This window comes from Nomascus leucogenys, chromosome 4 (assembly GCF_006542625.1).
Source record: "Nomascus leucogenys isolate Asia chromosome 4, Asia_NLE_v1, whole genome shotgun sequence".
In the NCBI taxonomy this organism is placed as follows: Eukaryota; Metazoa; Chordata; class Mammalia; order Primates; family Hylobatidae; genus Nomascus; species Nomascus leucogenys.
In genome coordinates, this window is record NC_044384.1 from 33,274,221 (window position 1) to 33,293,600 (window position 19,380).

The window sequence follows — 19,380 nt, forward strand, 5'->3', positions numbered from 1 at the left end:
CTTGACACTCCAAATAAGTGACAAGAATGCTGTCTTTGGTCTGCACGTTAGGAGTTAGCAACTCCCTCAGTCCTTGGAGAGGAGACACACACCACAGATAACTTACCAATCTGAAGGGCTCGTTGCACTTTGTCTCTGAGCAAGGAGCTGAGATCAGTGCCCTCAGAGGTCACTTCCAAATCTGTGAGCCTATGAGGCAGTGCCTTGTCCACCTGGTCTGTTATGAGACTGGGCCCTGTGATCTCTTGCAGTTATTCCCTACTATGTGTCGGTCACCACTGGGAAGCACAAGGACGCGGCCACTGACAGCCGAGCCTTCATCTTCCTCATCGGGGAGGGTGAAGAACGTAGTAAGCGCATCTGGTTGGACTACCCCCGAGGGAAGAGGGGCTTCAGCCGTGGCTCTGTGGAGGAGTTCTACGTCGCAGGCTTGGATGTGGGCATCATCAAGAAAATAGAGGTGCTGGCTTCTCGGGGCCCCATGATAGTGACCACCCTAGGGATAGACAGAGCTGACCAGTACCTGGGTGGGTGGGGGAGTGCAGGGTGGGAAGAACAGCCTACCTGCAGCACCCCTTAGAGCAGGTAGCAGAGGAGAACCAACTAGCCAGGTGACTTTGGGTGAGGCACCTGCCCCTCTGTGTGTTTTTGTCTTCTACCCACCCAGTGGGAATGTTCTGTGTATTAGTTTCTATGGCTGTGTAACAAATTATCACAAACTTAGTGCCTTAAAACAACACAAATGTATTATCTCACAGTTTCATGGGTCAGGAGTCTAGGTGTGAGTTAGTGGGGGTCCATCTTCAAGATCTCAGTGGGCTGAAATCAAGTTGCAGCCAGGGCTGCGATTTTATCTGGGGCTTGGGGTCCTCTTCCAAGCTCACCGGTTGTTGGCAGAATCCATTTTCTTGGAGGTGTAGGACTGAGGACTTCATCTCTCAGCGGCCCACCATTCCCCACCACGGGGCCCTCTCCAAAACCTGGCTGTTTTCTTGTTCAATAGGAGACAATCTCTTCTGCTGCAAATATCTCCAACTTCTTCACCTCTGACATCTAGACATGCTTTTCTAAGGGCTCGCCTGATTAGGTCCAACCCACTCAAAGTCACCTGATTAGAGGCTATAATTATATCTGCAAAATCTCTTCACCTTCATGGGAGGGACCTGGGCCAGCAAGTGCACAGCACACTGGGAAGAAGCACTGAGGGAGGGGGCTGGGCAGGGAGCACTTCCTTCCCAGTTGTGCTCAGATCGTCACAGATCAGGTGTGTCTCTTCCTAGTTGGGCCATGACGGGGCCTCCCCTGAAAGCTGCTGGCTGGTGGAAGAGTTGTGTTTGGCAGTGCCCACCCAGGGCACCAAGTACATGTTGAACTGTAACTGCTGGCTTGCCAAGGACAGAGGCGATGGCATCACCTCCCGTGTCTTCGACCTCCTGGATGCCATGGTGGTGAACATCGGGGTGAAGGTAGGGGGGCACTGTGAGTGTGCAGTGCATGGCCAGGGCAGTGCAGGTTGAGGTGGGGAGCAGCAGGGGAGACAGAAGTGAAGAAGTAGGAGACTCATCACTGGGGCATCCGCAGGCGCTGCAGCCTGGTGTGCTAGCCGGGTGTACTTTGCTAGGAGCCACAGACTGAACTCTCTTCTGGTCTGCTGCCGTGTGACCTTGGGCAAGTCATCTCATTTCTCTGGGCCTTGGTCTTCCCATACACTGCTTGGAAATAATGCATCCCTACTACTCATGGCCTGTTCCATGTAGGGTCTTGTTGAGAATTAATGAGATCACAATTCATGAAGAGCTTTGTGAGGAAGCAGCTGTATGTAGACAGGCAGGGTCATTATTCACCAAAGGATCCACCATCAACAGCAGTAGAGTGGTGATAGGAAAGACAGCATCTGGGATACTGTGAATCTCTGAGTCTCACGGTGCAGCCAGTGGTGTCCACACAATACCCTCCTTAACTGGAAAAGCCTGGAGGGCAAGAGGTCTGAGCTTTGGTCCTGGCTCCATCTCTAACTGGCCAAATGACCTGGGATAAATTATATAAACACACAGGTCAGGCCAGGCAGGAGGCAGATGCCTGGTGCTAGGATCTTAGGACACACAGCCACTTGGTGGCCCAGAAGCCTCTGTTTCACCTGACCCTGTGGGTTTCTCTTTTTGGCTTATGGCTATGGGGTCAACAGAAGGCCCCAACCCTTATCTCTGGTACTGAATCAAAACCAATGGGCTTCTCGGACCAGGTCAGAAGCTGTCCCACAAAGGTAAGAAATCACCTGGACCTGAGTGTGCTCTGCCTACATTGTATATGGAAACAGAAGTGGGGCTCTAAAAACCTTGACAGGCAGGAGTGTGGGGGCCTGCCTCTCGCCTGCTGGCGAGTCAGAGAGCAGCACTTTCTATAGCACACATCCTTCCCCCACCCCCCAGACATCTCCATCTGTGGCCAGACGGTTGGTGTGGGTGAGCACACAGTTCATCCAGGGACCTCCGCCTGACCCACTTCCCAGCCTGTGTGTGCCTCTGTGCCACCGCCCAGCACACATGCACACCCCACGCAGTGCAGCTGCAGCTCCCTTGGAGCCCTTTAGTCCAGGAAAATCCAGACCTACACCCATTATCCATGGCACAAAGGAACACAGGTTTGTCACTTTACAAAGAACTGCAGGGTTCTTTGGGCTGGCCATCTCCCCAGGACACCTGATATCAGACTAGAATTACAAGAGCACTGTTTCTGTCTCTTTTTGGAAGCACACTAATTACATAAAAAGAGATGTGTCTGTGTAAAGGAAAGATGGATGCAGAGAACACAAGAGTCGGACGGACCAGCTCTCAGGGGCCAGTCTCCATGGGGCAGCTGAAGCACTCATTTTGATCATTCTATTTTTTATGCCTGCCTGGATAAGAGCAAAAAAGTGTCAGGCTCGCACTTTTGTTCCCAGTGGCTCCTCCTGCCCATCATGAATGCCCTTGTTGGGTGGCCTAAGGGGATTTTCTTGGTAAAGCAAGAGGCTCTTCATCCGTTCCCTCAGCAAACATGTCCTGAATTTCTCCTGCGGGCCAGGCCTGCACAGAATACTTCAAACCTCACAGTGTCCTGGCAGAGATTCTAGATGCTGCCGGAAAAGCACGCAACTCCCACCAGGCACAATGATGGGGACATGACCGCCGTGATTGATAGCTCCGGTTTGGAGGTCCAGGCTTCTGGGTAACGGGGACCAGGCCCCTGCACAGGTGATAGAGGAATGTAGCAGCCTCCAGAGAAGGGACACACTGGGCCAGGTATGTTCAAAGGAGATGGTCAAGATGGCCCTTCCCCAACTGTGTGTCTGAGCCTCTCCTGAACCTTCAGACTTCACTGTGAGTCCAGGGGCACTTGGTGAGAAGGAAGGGAGTAAGAATCCGGGACCAAAGAACATTCTAGAACATCAGTGTAAGTGCTTTCTCTTGCCACGAGGCTGCCTCACAGAGGAAGAACCGAGGTGGGGGCTTGGTGGAGGCACACCAGGAAGAGCAGGCTGCGCCTCACCCTCCAGTGGAGACAGAGGGCAGACATTCTCTTTGGAGCACACCTCAGGCTAAATGGCAAAAGCCCAGTCTCAAGCGAACATCATGGAAGTAGGGGATTGTCCCACTTCTCCAGTGGATTGATGCAGCGCTCCCTCTGTAAGAATCACTCCCGATGGCACTCCTCATTCGCAGCCACAGGGCATGTGCAGGCTGTGGCATGAAGGGGAACTGACACCCAGAGCTTTGGCTGCTGCTTGGGGCCACACAGGTGGCAGGTGTAGCACCAGGTGCCATGTGAATTGTCAGCAGCTCTCACTCTGCAAGGGAGCTTATCCCTACTTTACCACAGGGGAGCAGAGGCTGGTGAGGTCGGCATCTGCCCAGGTCTAACAGCCAGCACGTGGCAGGTCTGGGATTCACATGGAGCTCTGGAGGGCTCCAAAGGCCACTGTCCTACCACCATGCGCTGCTGGCATGGCTGGACTTAGGTTCAGCTGACAGAGTCAGTTAACGCTGGGCTTTCCGTCATGTTTCTATTGCAGAAGGGCTCTCTGTCAGAACTCCTTTCTAGGGTGAGACTGGGCACAGTGAGGGATATAAGAGAGTGACAAGGCTGCCTCTTGCTATCCAGGCATTTACAGTTAATTTGAGGAAGGGCTCTTTCCAGAGCTGTGGAACTTGGACAGCGTGTCTCTTTCTCTGGTGAGACTGAGGCAGGTCAGGTGGGGTTGGAGGGTGGGGCTGAGACTCAGCACCCACATTCCTCTCATGGCAGGTTCTCTATGAAATGACGGTGTGGACAGGGGATGTGGTTGGTGGGGGCACTGACTCCAACATCTTCATGACCCTCTACGGCATCAACGGGAGCACGGAGGAGATGCAGCTGGACAAAAAGAAAGCCAGGTACCTGGAGGCGGCCCCTGCCCCTCACCCCTCCCACATTCAACTCTCCCCCTCTGCCCCACCCTGCCTTCAGCCAGGCTGATTCTCACATGCCCGCTGGAGACCATGAGGCCTTCTATCCTCTGCCTTTGTCTATTCTGTCTCAGTACCTTTCTCTTTCAAGGGCCAGCTCAAATCTACCTTCCCCAGGAAATATTCCTTGATCATCTCTACCCATAGCATTTCTTCTTTCTTTCATCTGGTACTCAAAATTGTTTATTGTAAGGTTGGTAGATTAGTTGATGGTATTGTATCATTGTTAATGTCTTGGTTTCATTCATTGTACTATGACAATATAAGATGTTGACATTAAGGAGAGCTAGGTGAAGGGGGCACAGAAGCTCTGTTCTATTTTTGCAACTTTTCTGTAAGTCTCAAACAATTACAAAATAAAATGCAGTCAATTTTCAAAACATTAAAAAAAGATTGAACACCTAGTATATGCCAGGCACTGACTCAGGCACTGAAGAGATGATATAACCAAGACAAGCGTCCTTGTACTTATAGAGCTTAACCTAAGGAGGGCAATAACAGCAACACTAACATTTATAGAAGCTTCTTTTGTGCCAAGCATTGTTCTATAATAAGCCATGCATTGATACCCTTAGTCTTTTCCGCAACCCTATAATAACAACCCAATTATTATCATCCCCATTTTACAGGTGAGAAACTGAGGCACAACAAGGTAAAATCATATGCTCAAAGTCCTATGGCCGTTAAGCTGTGGCACTGCAAACTATACCCAGATGGCCCCCAGTCCTAATCACTCATTAGTGATTAGTAATGACATTAAAGATGACCCTCCTATAGTACTCACTGTCCGTGCCCTCCCTTGGATTCCCAATTTAGACAGTCCTGGGTTTGGGCTGGTTTGCCATGTTCAGCCACTGTCCCCCAAACATCCCTGGCCCCTGACATCTTAAGAACCAGAGATGACAGACTCAGAGCCTAAGCTTAGCATTTTAAAAACCCACCCACAGCAACTTGCCTCTGAACACACAGCACTCCTTCCTTTAGCTGGAGGGCAGGACCCAGGTGGCTTCCTTTCTGAGCCCCTCATACCTCCTAGCTCTTGCCTTGCTTATAGTAGGCACTCAATACTTCTGGATTGGGGTGGTGATGAGGACATTGTGGATGATAGTGAGGATGGTGATGTGGATGATAGATGAGGACATTGTGGTGATAGTGAGGATATTGATAGTGCTGAATGGTAGGGATGATGACTGTGATGATGGTAGTGATGATGGTGATAGGGATGAAGGTGATGATGGTAGGGATGATGATGTTGATGATGGTAGGGATGATGATGGTGGTGGTGGTGGTAATAGGGGTGAAGGTGATGGTAGGAAAGATAATTGTGATGATGGTGATGATGATAATGATGGTGATGATAGTGATTATGATGATGGCAGTGATAGGGATGTAGGTGGTGATGGTAGGGATGATTGTGATGGTGATGATGATGATTATGATGGTGGCGGTGGTGATAGGGATGAAGGTGATGATGGTAGGGATGATAATTGTGATGATGGTGGTGTTGGTGATGATGAGGATGTGGCTACTGAAGCTTTTGGGGACCAGGCAGCATTTCTTTTCATGGACAGAGCAGCTCATGCAAGCTGGAGCTTTGCCCATCCTATGGGCCCTGTGCAGCTCATCCCTGGGGGTCTGATTTTGTGTCTGTCTTCTCTTAGCACTTCTGCTCTGTCATTTTGCAGCTCCCATTTCCTCCTTGAATTCTTCCCATATCAACAGCAATGGTGATAATAATAATGGCTAACATGCATGAACATTTATTCCATGCCAGGCACTGTTGCAAGTGCTTTTTAATATATATTAACTCACAACACCCATCTTATCACTCTTTGTACTCTTATCATCTCCACGTTACTAATAAGATGCCTGAGACACACAGAGGTGAAATAACTTGCCCAAGGTTATACAGCAAGTAAGTAGGGGAACTGGGATTTGAACTTCTTTCTAGAAATGAAGGAGAACCAAATGAGAACAGAAACTCTCTACTTAGAGCTTGCTGTAACAAGAGACTCAGTTACCATCACTTGGTTTGGTAGAGATTTGAAGGCTGTGGGAGGAGGAGGAGCTTTATAGTGAAGCATTATTTTTGGCATGGTAAAGCTGGAGGTAGGGTAGCTAGAATCAGGGTTTCATACGTGATTGCATTGGGGAGCATATCTGGATTTGGTCCGTCAGTCTGGTTAGTCCTGAGTTGGGAGCAGGGACAAAATAAGGAAGCTGGGGACCATTGCCCAAGTCCTGACCATTCTGGACCAATTTCCATAGAGACTGTGGTTTCTTGGGATGGTCGCTGCAGAGGAGGCAGCTCAGAGTTCTATTATCACACATGGTCTGGCTACTATTGTTTGCATATTCAGTCTCCTATAGTCTTTACTTCTGTACTCTGACTCTAATCTTTACCCAACCCCATATTCCTGGATTTTCTCTGATTAATTATCCCACATCTACATTCCAACTTGTTTTCCAGATGCACAAGTCTTAATTGCTGGTGGACGAGACATCTCGTTTCTGGAAGTATCTAAATTCCAAAAATGTTGCTTGAAAATCACATCATTATAAATACAACCATATTGTAAATGCTTTGAGGCACCTTGCAAGTTAAAAGATTTTTTTTCTGAGTAAAGATTTATTTTGTGAGGAGAGCCATCATTTCTTAATTACCCTGGTTTGCAAGCTCAGAGCTGTTACCTGAGACATGTTTTGATTTTTTCATTTGCATGTGGCCTGATGTTTCACCTGTGTCTTGAAGTCCTTGTTAAGAATGCCTGTATCTTGACTAGGGAACGTAGATAGAAAGACCCACTGGGCATGTGTCATGGGCACAGCTTGCTATTGTGCAAGGTGATACTTTCAAATGATATGTGACCAGAATGAGGCTGCGATATGCATGCATTCACACAGAAGGTATCATGAGGCTTCTACCTGCTGCAACACTCCTGCAGTCAGATGCTAAACCCAGGGGCCGAAGCTTACAATAGCCAATAGCAATTCACTCTATCCCACTCCCCAGCTAAATTTCCCAACTTCTCATCTTGCCACTTCAGAGAAAATGGTTCTGGTAAATTAACTCCCACGAGATGCTGGTGAATTAATATGGCATTCAGAAAAGATGATGCCCTAAAAGGTAATGCATACTCTCAGGAGATGAGTCTCTACCAGGGGGATTTGAGGCGATTGGTGTCCAGTGGGTGTAGAAACTATTTTTAGACAAAGAGTTGTGGTATTTCTATAGCGGGAAGTAAATGCCTATGAGGGGTCATGCCTAGGCCCAATAGAAACCTAGTGAAATGGGAACTTCCTTAAACTGGACACAAAAAGGATTTTGGGTCCCTTTTTGTGTCACAAAAGAGTTCTGTTGGGTTTACCCTTCAGAATGGCCTATTGTTTTCACTAACCCTTAGTGCAAAGAGCATGGAAAGAGGTTGAGCTCAAGGGAATGGAAACAGAGGACAGGCACGCAAATGGGATTCCAGTTGCCCTTTCAGGAAAGGATCGGGAAATATTTGGCTGTCACCATGTGCAGGGCTATAGTAAGCTTGTAAGTTTTGACTCTGTCTTCCACATCTTTATCACTTGAATCTTAGTCTGGTTAGTAATGAAGCTCTGAGACTGGAAAGGGCTTATCTTTGGGGACTTCATGGGCAGAAGACTTGGGTGGGAAGGTTGAGTCCTTCTCAGAGAGCTTGGAGGTGAGTCCCAGGGGACAGCATGAATGATGGTGGTCTGAGAGAAGAGGAAGGAAAGCTGAGTTCCAGGAACTGCTGCCTTCCAGGGGCACCTGAGTCAGGCAATTAAAAGGTTCCAGCACTCACTGCTGGGCACCCCTCTCAAAGCATCATCTGTAGCTCAAGGGCTGCCCTTTAAGAGGAGACTGGCAGATATGTACTAGGTCTGATCATGGCATTCAAGAATAGCAGAGACTTAGAATCTGTTTAAGATTTGACCTTGTTCTACTCTCAAACCACAGCACAGATGCCCACGAGATAGAGATGCAGCTCCCCATCACCTCGTATGTCTCATAGGGGATGCACAAGGTCCAGTTTTCCCAGTGGTCCCTAAGGAGCCCAGATCAGCAGAGCCTGGGACTGGAGGCTCTGTCTTTTGTGTCCCAGTTACTTCAGCCTCCATGGACACTTACATCATCACTGAAGCCAACTCTCTGCTGCTCACCAACCCCAGGCTTGGAATTTTCTCTGTGTGAGTTCCAAGGCAGCCTCCCCTTGTCTACCTGCTTTCTGGTCCCAAAGTTTTCCAGTCACACCACTTGGGGCTATATTAATTTCCTGAGGTGGTGATACAAAATTACCATAAACATAGTGGTAATTAAAACAACAGAATTTTCTTCTCTCATTTTTCCAGAGACCAGAAATCTGAAATCAGAATCTGTGGGTGGAAATCAAGGTGTCAGCACCACCATGTGCCCTGCAGGCTCTGGGAAAGAATCCACTCCTTGCAGCTTCTGGTGGCTGCCAGCAGTCCTTGGCTTGTGCTGCATCACTCCGGCCTTCAAGGCCAGGTCTTCCCATCTCTGCCCCATCTTCACATCCCACCTCCTTTGTGTATGTGTTGATCTCTCTCTTTCTGCCTTCTTATAAGGACTCTTGGGGGTTACATTAAGGGCCCACTGGGATAATCCAGGATAATCTCCCCATCTCAAGCCTCTTAACTTAATTACATCTGCAAGGACCTCCCTTTTCTTTTTACCATACAGTTATATACATGGATTCCAAGATTTAGAACATGGATATCTTTTGGGGGACCATTTTTCAGCCTAGCACAGGGGCTACAATCCACAGAGCATGGATCTGAAAATTCTGCCACATGAAGAACAGTCAAAGGTTCTAGAGACATTTACATTTTAAACATTTTATCATGAACATACATATATATGTAAAAGTACATACATTATTGATACTTGTAAAGCAAAAACTTATGTAAACCCTCCACACTGCCTTCAGGCCAAGAAATTAAATCTTGACAGTTCTCAGCTTTTAAGGTAAACATTTTCTTGTTTCCTTTCTTTTTTGATCTCCATCTCATGGGGCTATGCTTTCATATCACCTGGATTTCATCCCTAATGATAGGCTTTTATATCACCTGGATTTGAATGGTACATAAATAGAATCAGGCCATATATCTTATTTTATGTCTTAGTTCTTTCACTCAGCATCAGGTTTTTCATACTTTCCTGAGCTGTTGAGTGTGATTGTGATTTGCTCATTTTCATTGCTGCATAGTATTCCATTGAGGAGCCTGGAGAAGGGAGAGATCCAGTGGCTTGTTTCAAAGGGGTAGAGAGGGAAGAGAGTAGAGGCACTGAGATTGGTCAGATGTTGACAATTCAACAATTCATTCTGGTGGCAGAACTCAATGTAACAAAAACTTACTAAAGGTTGGCCATGGCTGTCCTAAAAGGAAAACAGCTGCAAGGGTGGCCATGGGGCCCCATCAGTAGAGCTGTCTAAGCATGGAACCACCCAGTAGGTTCATTTTGCCCACAGCCCAGTGATAGCTGATTTATCAAAGCAGGGGAATTGCAATAGAGAAAGAGTTTTACACATGTGGAACTGGCTAAATGGGAGACCGGAATTTTATTATTACTCAAATCAGCCTCCCTGAAAATTCAGAGACTAGGGTTTTTCGAGGATAGTTAGGGAGAAGAAGTGGGGGTGTCTATGCAATGGGTGCTTGCTGCTGATTGGTTTGGGGGTACAATTACAGGGGTTTGGGAAATGGTCCTCATTGCATGCTGAGTCGTTTCTGGTGGGACCACAGGAGCTGGTGGCAGGTCCAAGTGGAGCCATTGGTCATCAGACATGCAAAAAACCTGAAAAGACATCTCAAAAGGCCAGTCTTCAGTTTACAATGGCGATGTTGTTATCTGCAGGGGTAACTGGGGAAGTGCATATCTGTAATAATGGCTGGCAATGTTTATGTCTATGCTTTAGCAGAATTCAGGCTCTTCTCATCCTCCTAGGCTGGTAGTCTCTCCTTAATTTTATGGAAGGGCTATTATCATTTAAACTATATACTAAATGTCTCCCAAAGTTAGCTTGACCCAAACCCAGGAAAAATCAAGGGGAGTCTCAAGGCTAAAGGCAAGATGGGGGTTGATTAAATCAGATCTCTTTCACTGCCAAAATTTTCTCACTGTTATAATTTTTTCAAAGGTGATTTCAAGCATAGGCTCAATGGCCTTGGATATGGAGAACTTCAGACTGGAAGGAGGGTGGTCTAGAGCAAAGCTAAAGCTGGCACTCTGACCCTGGCCAATCCTGAGAGCCCCAGCTATGCCCCTAAGATGTCACAAAGACAAACTGCCTGAGCAGCTGCTGAGTCTGATGGGCTTTAGACCCCACACCATCCATCCCCATCTGCTGGCCAGCCCTTTCCCAGGGTCCCTAACCATAACCCTTCCCTGGCTTTGTAGCAATGCCAAAAATTCTCCCATGAAATAGTTGTCCTTCCAGCCTAAGCCTTTGGCCCTGTTTAGCCTTCAGGCTGTGCTCAGTCATGGAGCCCAGTGAGGGAGTGGTTGCTGGGCCCTCCCTAAGGACAGCCTTTCATAGCAGGCAGGAACAGAAGGAAACCAGAATAGGAAGGACGTGAGGGGCAGCCAAAGGGGGCTTTCCCAGACACCACTGCCTCAGCTGCTGAGCAGAGGATCCTTTGAGTAGATGAACAGCAAAAATCCTGGGCCACACAACAGCCCTGTCCCGTGAACCAGGGGCAGAAGGCCTGGATCAAAGGCTGGCTCCTCTCCAAAGGGTGGGAATCCTACTGTGTGTCAACTGAGGTGTCTGGAAGGGGTCCAGGGCACCTGGAAGGATGTGGCTAGTGAGTTGGGAAGACTGAAGGACAAATAAGGGCCTTCACTTTAGATAGTTTTACACTGAAAAGAGGAAGTCCATCCAGGTTAATTGGGGTTCAGCCTGGCATGAAGGGTGAGGGGGTAAATGTAATCTCCTTGCAGTCTTCCAGAAGAAAAGCTTGTTTCTCCTCCCCTTTTCCTTACACCTATCCCACCATAAAATCTCCATAAAATGGAGACACTTGGCTAAATTCAAAGAGTGAAAATTAAAGAGACATGCAAAGCGAAGATTTCTAAAGCTCTTTTGATCTGCAAAATCGTGCTCTTGGCAAAAGTAAGGAATTGAAAGGTTATTTGAGAGAATCTCAGTGTGTGACATGAATGCGACATGAGCACCTCCTTACAGTTTCCATTATGCCCAGAGGGACAGATGGGGCTTCAATTAGAGGAGGAGGGATATGGGGCTGACTTTGGGATAACTTTTTCACTTCTAATAATTGTAAAATGCATGCAGAGCAAGTTGTCAAAAGAGATTGTCTCTGTTTCACCACCACCTTTAAGACTAGCAGTAGTTAGATCTCAATTTGCAATATTTAAGTCTCAGCCCCCATCGGCTATAGCCTCTGTTTTTAAAAGACATAAAAATATGTCTTGTATTCAAGGAAGCACGATGATTGCCATGCAGAGCCACATCTCCAGTGCCACCTGCATTACCCCGAGGGCCTTATCAGCAGTATCATCTGGAATCAGTCAGCAGTCAAGCAATCAGTCAGCATTGAAGGTCGAATTGTACATGCGGCACTGTGGGAAGAGCAGTAAGGAATAAAGATAGAGTATCTCTGAGATGATGAGGTCATTCAGCAGGAAAATAATAATAGCAACAAAAGCAGCATTACCTTCTATTTGCCTACTGCTTTACAGTTGGCAGTAGCATTACTCAATTCAGGGCACTGTGTTCAGTTTTGCAGATGGCAAATAGAAAAATGTGAATGATGCCATCTAGAGTTGTGCAGTGCACAGCCTGCCCCACCATTCGCAATGGCCCTGTCATGCACAGAATCTCATTTAAAGCTTTGCAGGTATGGAATTCTTTTTCCATTTTAAGTTGATTTCACATCCATTTGGTCTTCATCACAGTTTTGTGAGATTGCAGGGCTAGCATTATTCTCCAGACCACAGGTAAGGAAACCAAGTTCTAGAAAGGAACTGGGACTATTCTAGGTGACTGGTAGAATGAGATTAGAACTCAACACTGGTAGCTCTTGGTTCAGGGCCATTTCTACTAGCCAAACTCACTTAACCCAGTCTTTCAGGAACACATCTGGGATGCAAGAGATGGGCTGGTGGAGAGTTGCTGAGAGCAGAGGGGCTGCTGAGTAAAGGCCTAATCTCCCTCACCCGAAACCTGGCCTCTGGCCTGGCCCATCCCAACTGTCCCCAGTGGCCAGCTTCCCTTCTTCATGCCCCTCCTCTCCACCCCCAGGTTTGAGCGGGAGCAGAATGACACCTTCATCATGGAGATCCTAGACATTGCTCCATTCACCAAGATGCGGATCCGGATTGATGGCCTGGGCAGTCGGCCGGAATGGTTCCTGGAGAGGGTAAAATGTCTAGACCCTCACTCTTCCTTCCAGCCACCACCCACCCCTTCCCCTGGTTCCTCTGGCTTGTCAATGGACCTTGTTAAAGCACAAATGTCACCGTAGAGGATCATTACATGAACCCAGCCCATGTGATCCAGTATGCCCTTTGGCATGAATTAATCAGAGAATGTCATTTTATTTATTTGTGTCCAGTTGAGAACTGAAGCAACTGTCAGGTAATTCAACACGAGCTGTCAACGTTATGTGGACAGAGACCCAAGGAAGGGGAGGGGTGGTGTGGGCTTCCTTCAGGACAGCAGCTGGGAGGGTTGAGAGAGGAGGAGCAAGGCCTGGGGCAGAGAGAGGCTGTCATGGTGGGAACTTCAGGCAGGAAGGCAGAAAGCTTACTGGGGCCTCTGTGATCATGGAGTTAGGCAGCTGCTTCTTTTTCCATTGTGGGCCTGAGTCTGAGCTTGGCCGTCAGCACTCTGCCTGAGGAACCTGGATCCTTGAGCTCTCAGTTGGGCTGAAGCCAGCCTTGCGGATGGGATGTTGGGATCTTCAAGGAGCAACAGCAGCATGGGATTTCTTAGTTCTGCCTCCATCCTCCCGCTCTTCCCAGCATACATATGCATGGGCACATATGCACACACATACATGCACATGGCCACAGACTCAGTTTCCACCAAGAAGGAAGGCAGCTGCTCCTTCTCGGGACCTCTCATCATTTCCTTACCTTCCCCAGCTGTGTGGCTCTGTGCCTTCAGGCTGCCCAGGGGAGAGTCATTAACACTTGCTGCTCCAGGGCAGAGAGAAGAGCATCCAGGGCATAGGGCCAAGCTGCACTCATTTTGACGAGAACCACTGTGATGTTAGCAGTCCAAGGGCTTTCCATGCTAAGAGTGGCTCCAAAGCTGGAGGCCCCTGGCAGCCAGGAGGAGCCTCACCTGCAGCCCCACACTCATAAAGGCAATGACTATGCCGACAAAGATGACCTTCCTGCAGCCTCCGTGTCACACGAGGTCCTAGGCACGCCAACTTGTGTGTTGTGCCGGTCCTCCTTACATAATGTGTGTTAGAGTCTCAGGCAGCATAACAAAGCACCATGGACTAGGGGCTTGGAACAACACACATTTATTACTCCCTCACTGTCATAGAGGCAGAAGTCCAAGGTGAAGGTGTTGGCAGGGCCACGCTCCCTCTGAAGGCTCTAGAGAAGCATCTGTTCTGGGCCACTCTCCTGGCTTCTGGCAGTTCCCTGGCCCAGGGCAGCATCATGCCAGTCTTCACATGGCATTCTGGGTGCATGTCTGGGTGGTATAAGATTGGACTAGGGCCCACTCTAGTGACCTCATCTGAACTGATTACACCTATAACAATCCCCTTTCTAATAAGGTCACATTCTGAGGGACTGTGGGTTAAGAATTCAACATATGAACTCTGGGGGAATACAGTTCCACCCATAACACAAAGCCCTGCAGTCCCCTGCCTGAGTCAGCCCATGCATCCTCGTCTACCAGTGGCCAGCTCTCCTGCATCGCCTCCGGCTCCTCCTCCCCTGTTCAGCCATTAGCAGACTTTCTTGAGTCAACAATATGGTACCCACACCAAGGACTATCCCACAAACGTCAGCGTTCTGCTCCCAGGTGTTTGTGGCTGACAGGGGCTCAGTTGGTCTGTTTTTCTGTCACTCTTTCAGCGAACATCTCCTGTGCAGAGTGACAGGCACCTCTGAGGACACAGCTTTAGGTGAATTGCCCATTCCCAAATCCCAAGCTAGGGCAGTCCTCGTGAGGACTTCAAATCCCATGCCAGGCACACAGGACAGGGCCTTTGTCCTGGAAAGGGCCCTTTCCACACCCCGTGGGTCTCAGTCGCAAGCGCTTGTCTCAGGTCTGGGATCTCCAGGGTTGGGATTCGGGGAGGGGCTACATGAGCCGGGGGGTGCTGGTGGAGGTGAGGGAGGGCAGGGCATTCCCACGGTGGCTCCCTCTCCCCCAGATCCTGCTGAAGAACATGAACACTGGAGACCTGACCATGTTCTACTATGGAGACTGGCTGTCCCAGCGGAAGGGCAAGAAGACCCTGGTGTGTGAAATGTGTGCCGTTATCGATGAGGAAGAAATGATGGAGTGGACCTCCTACACCGTCACAGTTAAGACCAGCGACATCCTTGGTGGGTCAGGGGTCCCTCACACCTCCCGCTCCCTTACCACTCCAACCCTCAAATTCAGGCTCAGGCCCTGGTTTCTGGTCAGGGCATTTTTCTTCATATGGCCTTCCAAAATCTAGTCAATCCAAGTTTTCTCCACAGTGTGTTGCTTTCTGTCTGGACAAAGCATCTCCTCCCAGGGAGTGACTGGTTCCCTCCCTCCTCCCTTGGGGAAATAGGGGAGAACATTACTGGAGAGTATGGTCAGCACTTTTGGAAATGGTACAGGCACTTGACGCAGAGCCTTCCCATCTTCCTTCTGCTGCCTGGCACCCCTTGCCTAAGTGTCATGTACCTCAGGCATGCTCGGACCCATGTGCTTGGTGGCCATCTACCATGTGCCAGCTTTGGCTGTGGGTCTTAGGATATAGATGTGCTGCCCAGGCCCTTGCAGGTCTGACCTTCACTGGAGCAACCACAGTGCAGCATGGTGATGCTCTGATGGATGCAATGCCAAAGTCAAGTCCAGAAAGACAAACACAGAAGCCAGGCAGACAGGGCACCCAGAGGAAGAGCCTTCTAATCAAAAGTACTAGCATATCAAAGGCCAGGAGCTGAAAGGGAACACACTGTCACCCAGGCATGGGGCAGTACCTCCTACCTACACTCCCCTATCCCAAGCCTGCTCTCCAGGAGCCATTGCAAGGAATCTGGCAAGCTCATCACATTAATTATAAATGGTGAATGAAGGATTAACTTGTTGGCCATGGTAGCTTACATTTTCAACAGAGAAGCCTCTTGCCAAATAAATGAAGCTCTCATGGTAGGATCTCAGGCATAAATGACAGGTCAATAAAGCTAGTAAATTTTGTTGGGGGTACCTCCTTTCTTCCTGTTCTCACAATGGAACTTTCACCCCTATTGCTTAAAGTTCCAAGTGTCACATGTTTTCAGACCCCTCCATCCCTTTATGATGCACTCGGAAAATAATAAATTCATTGATAACCACAGATGTGTGTCACAAAAGCTTCACTGGGTCACCCCTTCCAGAAGCATTTGCTTTTGACTTGGGCCAGTACCTGTATTTGGCTTAAGCAAATGATATGAAGCTCTAGTGTAGAATGTCAATCAGAGACAGATTTAGGGAACACAGAACTTCCCTGCTTCCTTCTGAACCCACACTGTGCAGGAGGTAGCCTATGTTTCTAAACTGTAAAGCCAGCCTATATGACACGCCTTTTAAGTTTGGGTATATTTCACCAGAAATAGATGAGTTTTGTACTAAACCATTTACACTTGCTGACCAAGACTCCAGTTAGACCAAAAGCTTTTGTAAGGCACAAAGATAAGATGAAGAAGAGAATTGGAGACCTGGGACATTAATTGACCCTTTCCAACCTCACCCCTGGCCTTCTTGAGTCTGTACTCTGTCCACCTGTACCCCTGACTCCTCTGAGGAGTCCAGGATCAAGGCCAGAGCAAGAGGACTGTGTGTCAAAGAGGCTGGCAACCTAAGCCTCACCTTGTGCACCCCCCAGGAGCAGGCACTGATGCCAGCGTGTTCATCATCATCTTCGGGGAGAATGGGGATAGTGGGACACTGGCCCTGAAGCAGTCGGCAAACTGGAACAAGTTTGAGCGGAACAACACGGACACGTTCAACTTCCCTGACATGCTGAGCTTGGGCCACCTCTGCAAGCTGAGAGTCTGGCACGACAACAAAGGTAGCTCCCACTCAAGGCCAGGTTGGCAGGAAGGCAGCCCTCAGCTCCCTTCCTGAGCCATTCTTCCCTCCCTGGCAGCACACTGACTCTAATTACCCAAGGGTGGCAGGCAACTGAACACAGTTGATGACCACTACATTGATGCTTCCATCAGTATGAAAAAGCCAGTGTTTCTGGGCAAATATTTTTAGAGAGGAAGCTTAGTTCCTCCTGCTTTCTCCCTGGGTGATTAGTGGTTCTCCATTGTTTGTGATTTCAGAGCATTAATTTGACTTAGTTCAGGCATAAAAATTAAGAAAAAAATGTTAATCACCAATTCATTTCCCATGGATTTTCTGTAAAGGATTATGTTTGTGCCGAGTGCAGTGGCTCATGCCTGTAATCCCAGAACTTTGGGAGGCCAAGGTGGGAGGATTGCTTGAGCCCCAGGAGTTCAAGACCAGCCTATGCAACATTGTGAGATCCCATCTCTACAAATAATAAAAAAGAATAGCTGGGCATGGTGGCAGGCACCCGTGGTCCCATCTATTTGGAGGCTGAGATGGGAGGATTGCCTGAGCCCAGGAGGTCATGGCTGCAGTGAGCTATGATTGTGCCACTGCATTACAGCCTGGATGACAGAGTGAGACCCTGTCTCAAAAAAAAAAAAAAAAAAAGGATTATGCTTGTTTATTTATAATAGTAATCCTAAAGTAGTTGAATTCACTTATAAATGTAAACTGTGAAACAGGATATAAACCAAGTGAAGTGAGAAATATATTTTTAACTTTGCAGTGCCTAAGGAATGCTTTGTCATTTCTATAACTGTGATGACGTTCATGTTCTCAACATTTCTTTGGTTATCATTTTGCTGTCTTTAAGCCACTCTTTATTTTCTCTGGCCTTGGGCCTATAAGTTCTATTTGTTATAATTAGAATAGAGTTGTTAAATATTAAATTCCACCTCCTTGATGCATACTGCTTTCTTCGTTCACCCTTTTGTCTTCTGTAGAAACATGTCTCTGCAAAGTTGTCTGCTCAAAGCCTTCTCTAGCCTTTGCTGGGTCTCCCAAATGGCTGCCCAGAGCTGTCCTGAATGTCGTGTTGCTCCCCACTTCTTCCAAACCCTTGCGGAGGACTAGCCTATCTGTCACGGTCACTGACAAAACCCAACTCGGCAGTTTGCAACCTCTCTTCCATAGGAGCTAAACTATTTTGCTTTAACATGGATTAAGCAGTTAAAATTTTTTTCCATAACACAGAATAAGCTCAGACTAGGCATTGATAAAATAGCCTTCAAGGCAATAAAATAACAAATATTTACACAGCACTCCGCAGTTTTCAAATTTCAGTGTATCCCACCAGTCATTTATATAGGGAACATCTAAAGTATTCATGACATACCTGGGAATCTGTTAGGTATTAAAGATACAAACATTTGATCCTCAAAAATACTTTGTGAGGCCAGGTGCTGTGGCTCACACCTGTAATCCCAGCATTTTGGGAGGCTGAGGTAGGCAGATCACTTGAGCCCAGGAATTTGAGACTAGCCTGGGCAACATGGCAAAACTCCATCTCTACCAAAAATGCAAAAATTAGCCAAGTGTGGTGGCTTATGCCTGTAGTCCCAGCTACTGAGGAGGCTGAGATGGAAGGATCACTTGAGGTCAAGGCTGCAGTGAGCTGTGATTGCATCACTGCACTCCAGCCTGGGTAACAGTGAGACCCCGTCTCAAAAACAAAACAAAACAAAACAAAACAGTCAAAAACAAACAAATAGAAACCTTTGTGAATTACTGCAGCAAAAGCACTTTTTATTGCTCCTCTTTTCACAACCAAGTAATATTGAGGCCTAGTGAGGTTTGACTGTCTTACTCGGAACCACACAGCAAGGAAGGGACACAGCCATCACCCAAACCCAGGTCTTCTGATGCCTGTTCTAACCCACCGTTCTGTGTGCCAGCCCATCTTGCCAGCCACCGTTCTGCACCCTCCAGCCACTGTGTGAGGTGGTCAAGAAGATGATGTGATGAGAGGCAGCCTCTTTATCTCTGTTTGCTACACCCCTCAATAGCAGTGTGTATCCGGGGTAGTCTTGTCCAGAAAAGCATGCAGTGGAAGGGAACTCTTCTTCCTCACTTGATCATTCAAGTGGCATTATGAGTCTGTGGAAAGAAACATCCTTGCAAATCATGCTCAAATATCCTTAATGCACCTCTCCTCTTTCCCAAGATAAAAACAAAACAAAGACCCCTGAGTTTTTTTTCCCTCCATCTCATCATCCATTCTGATTGTCTTAGGATTAGCAGCAGGTTTCCCAAGTCTGGTTGAATAACAGTAGCCATAATCATTAGGACCATCTTCTGCCCCAGACACTTCACAAGATCAGGATGAGATCTTCCCATGACACCCAACAGTGATCACGTAGTCAAGACAAGTGTGAAAGCATTGAGCCACATTCTGTGTATCTCCACAGGCCTAATTAGAGGGATTTGACAGATCAGATTAGTAAGGGTGGAAGGCATGGGGGTGGGGAAGGTAGGGACAAGGTCTGTCTATCCTAACCCTAACAGGACAGCTTGTCTACAGTCTCTCCTGTTAAAGTGCCTAAACCACTGTTTAGGAAGTATGTTCCCAAGAACTA

The 19,380-nt window shown here is 47.9% G+C and overlaps 1 protein-coding gene across 1 annotated transcript in view; it reads left to right on the forward strand.

Moving 5' to 3' along the window:
• The window catches only part of LOXHD1 (lipoxygenase homology domains 1), a 179,654-nt gene that overhangs the window by 133,042 nt on the left and 27,232 nt on the right, over positions 1–19,380 (forward strand). The window contains exons 32-36 of the mRNA XM_030810026.1: positions 252–460; positions 4,285–4,412; positions 12,782–12,899; positions 14,883–15,057; positions 16,572–16,757. Coding sequence (XP_030665886.1) covers positions 252–460; positions 4,285–4,412; positions 12,782–12,899; positions 14,883–15,057; positions 16,572–16,757 — 816 coding nt within the window. The remainder of the gene's footprint in view (positions 1–251; positions 461–4,284; positions 4,413–12,781; positions 12,900–14,882; positions 15,058–16,571; positions 16,758–19,380) is intronic.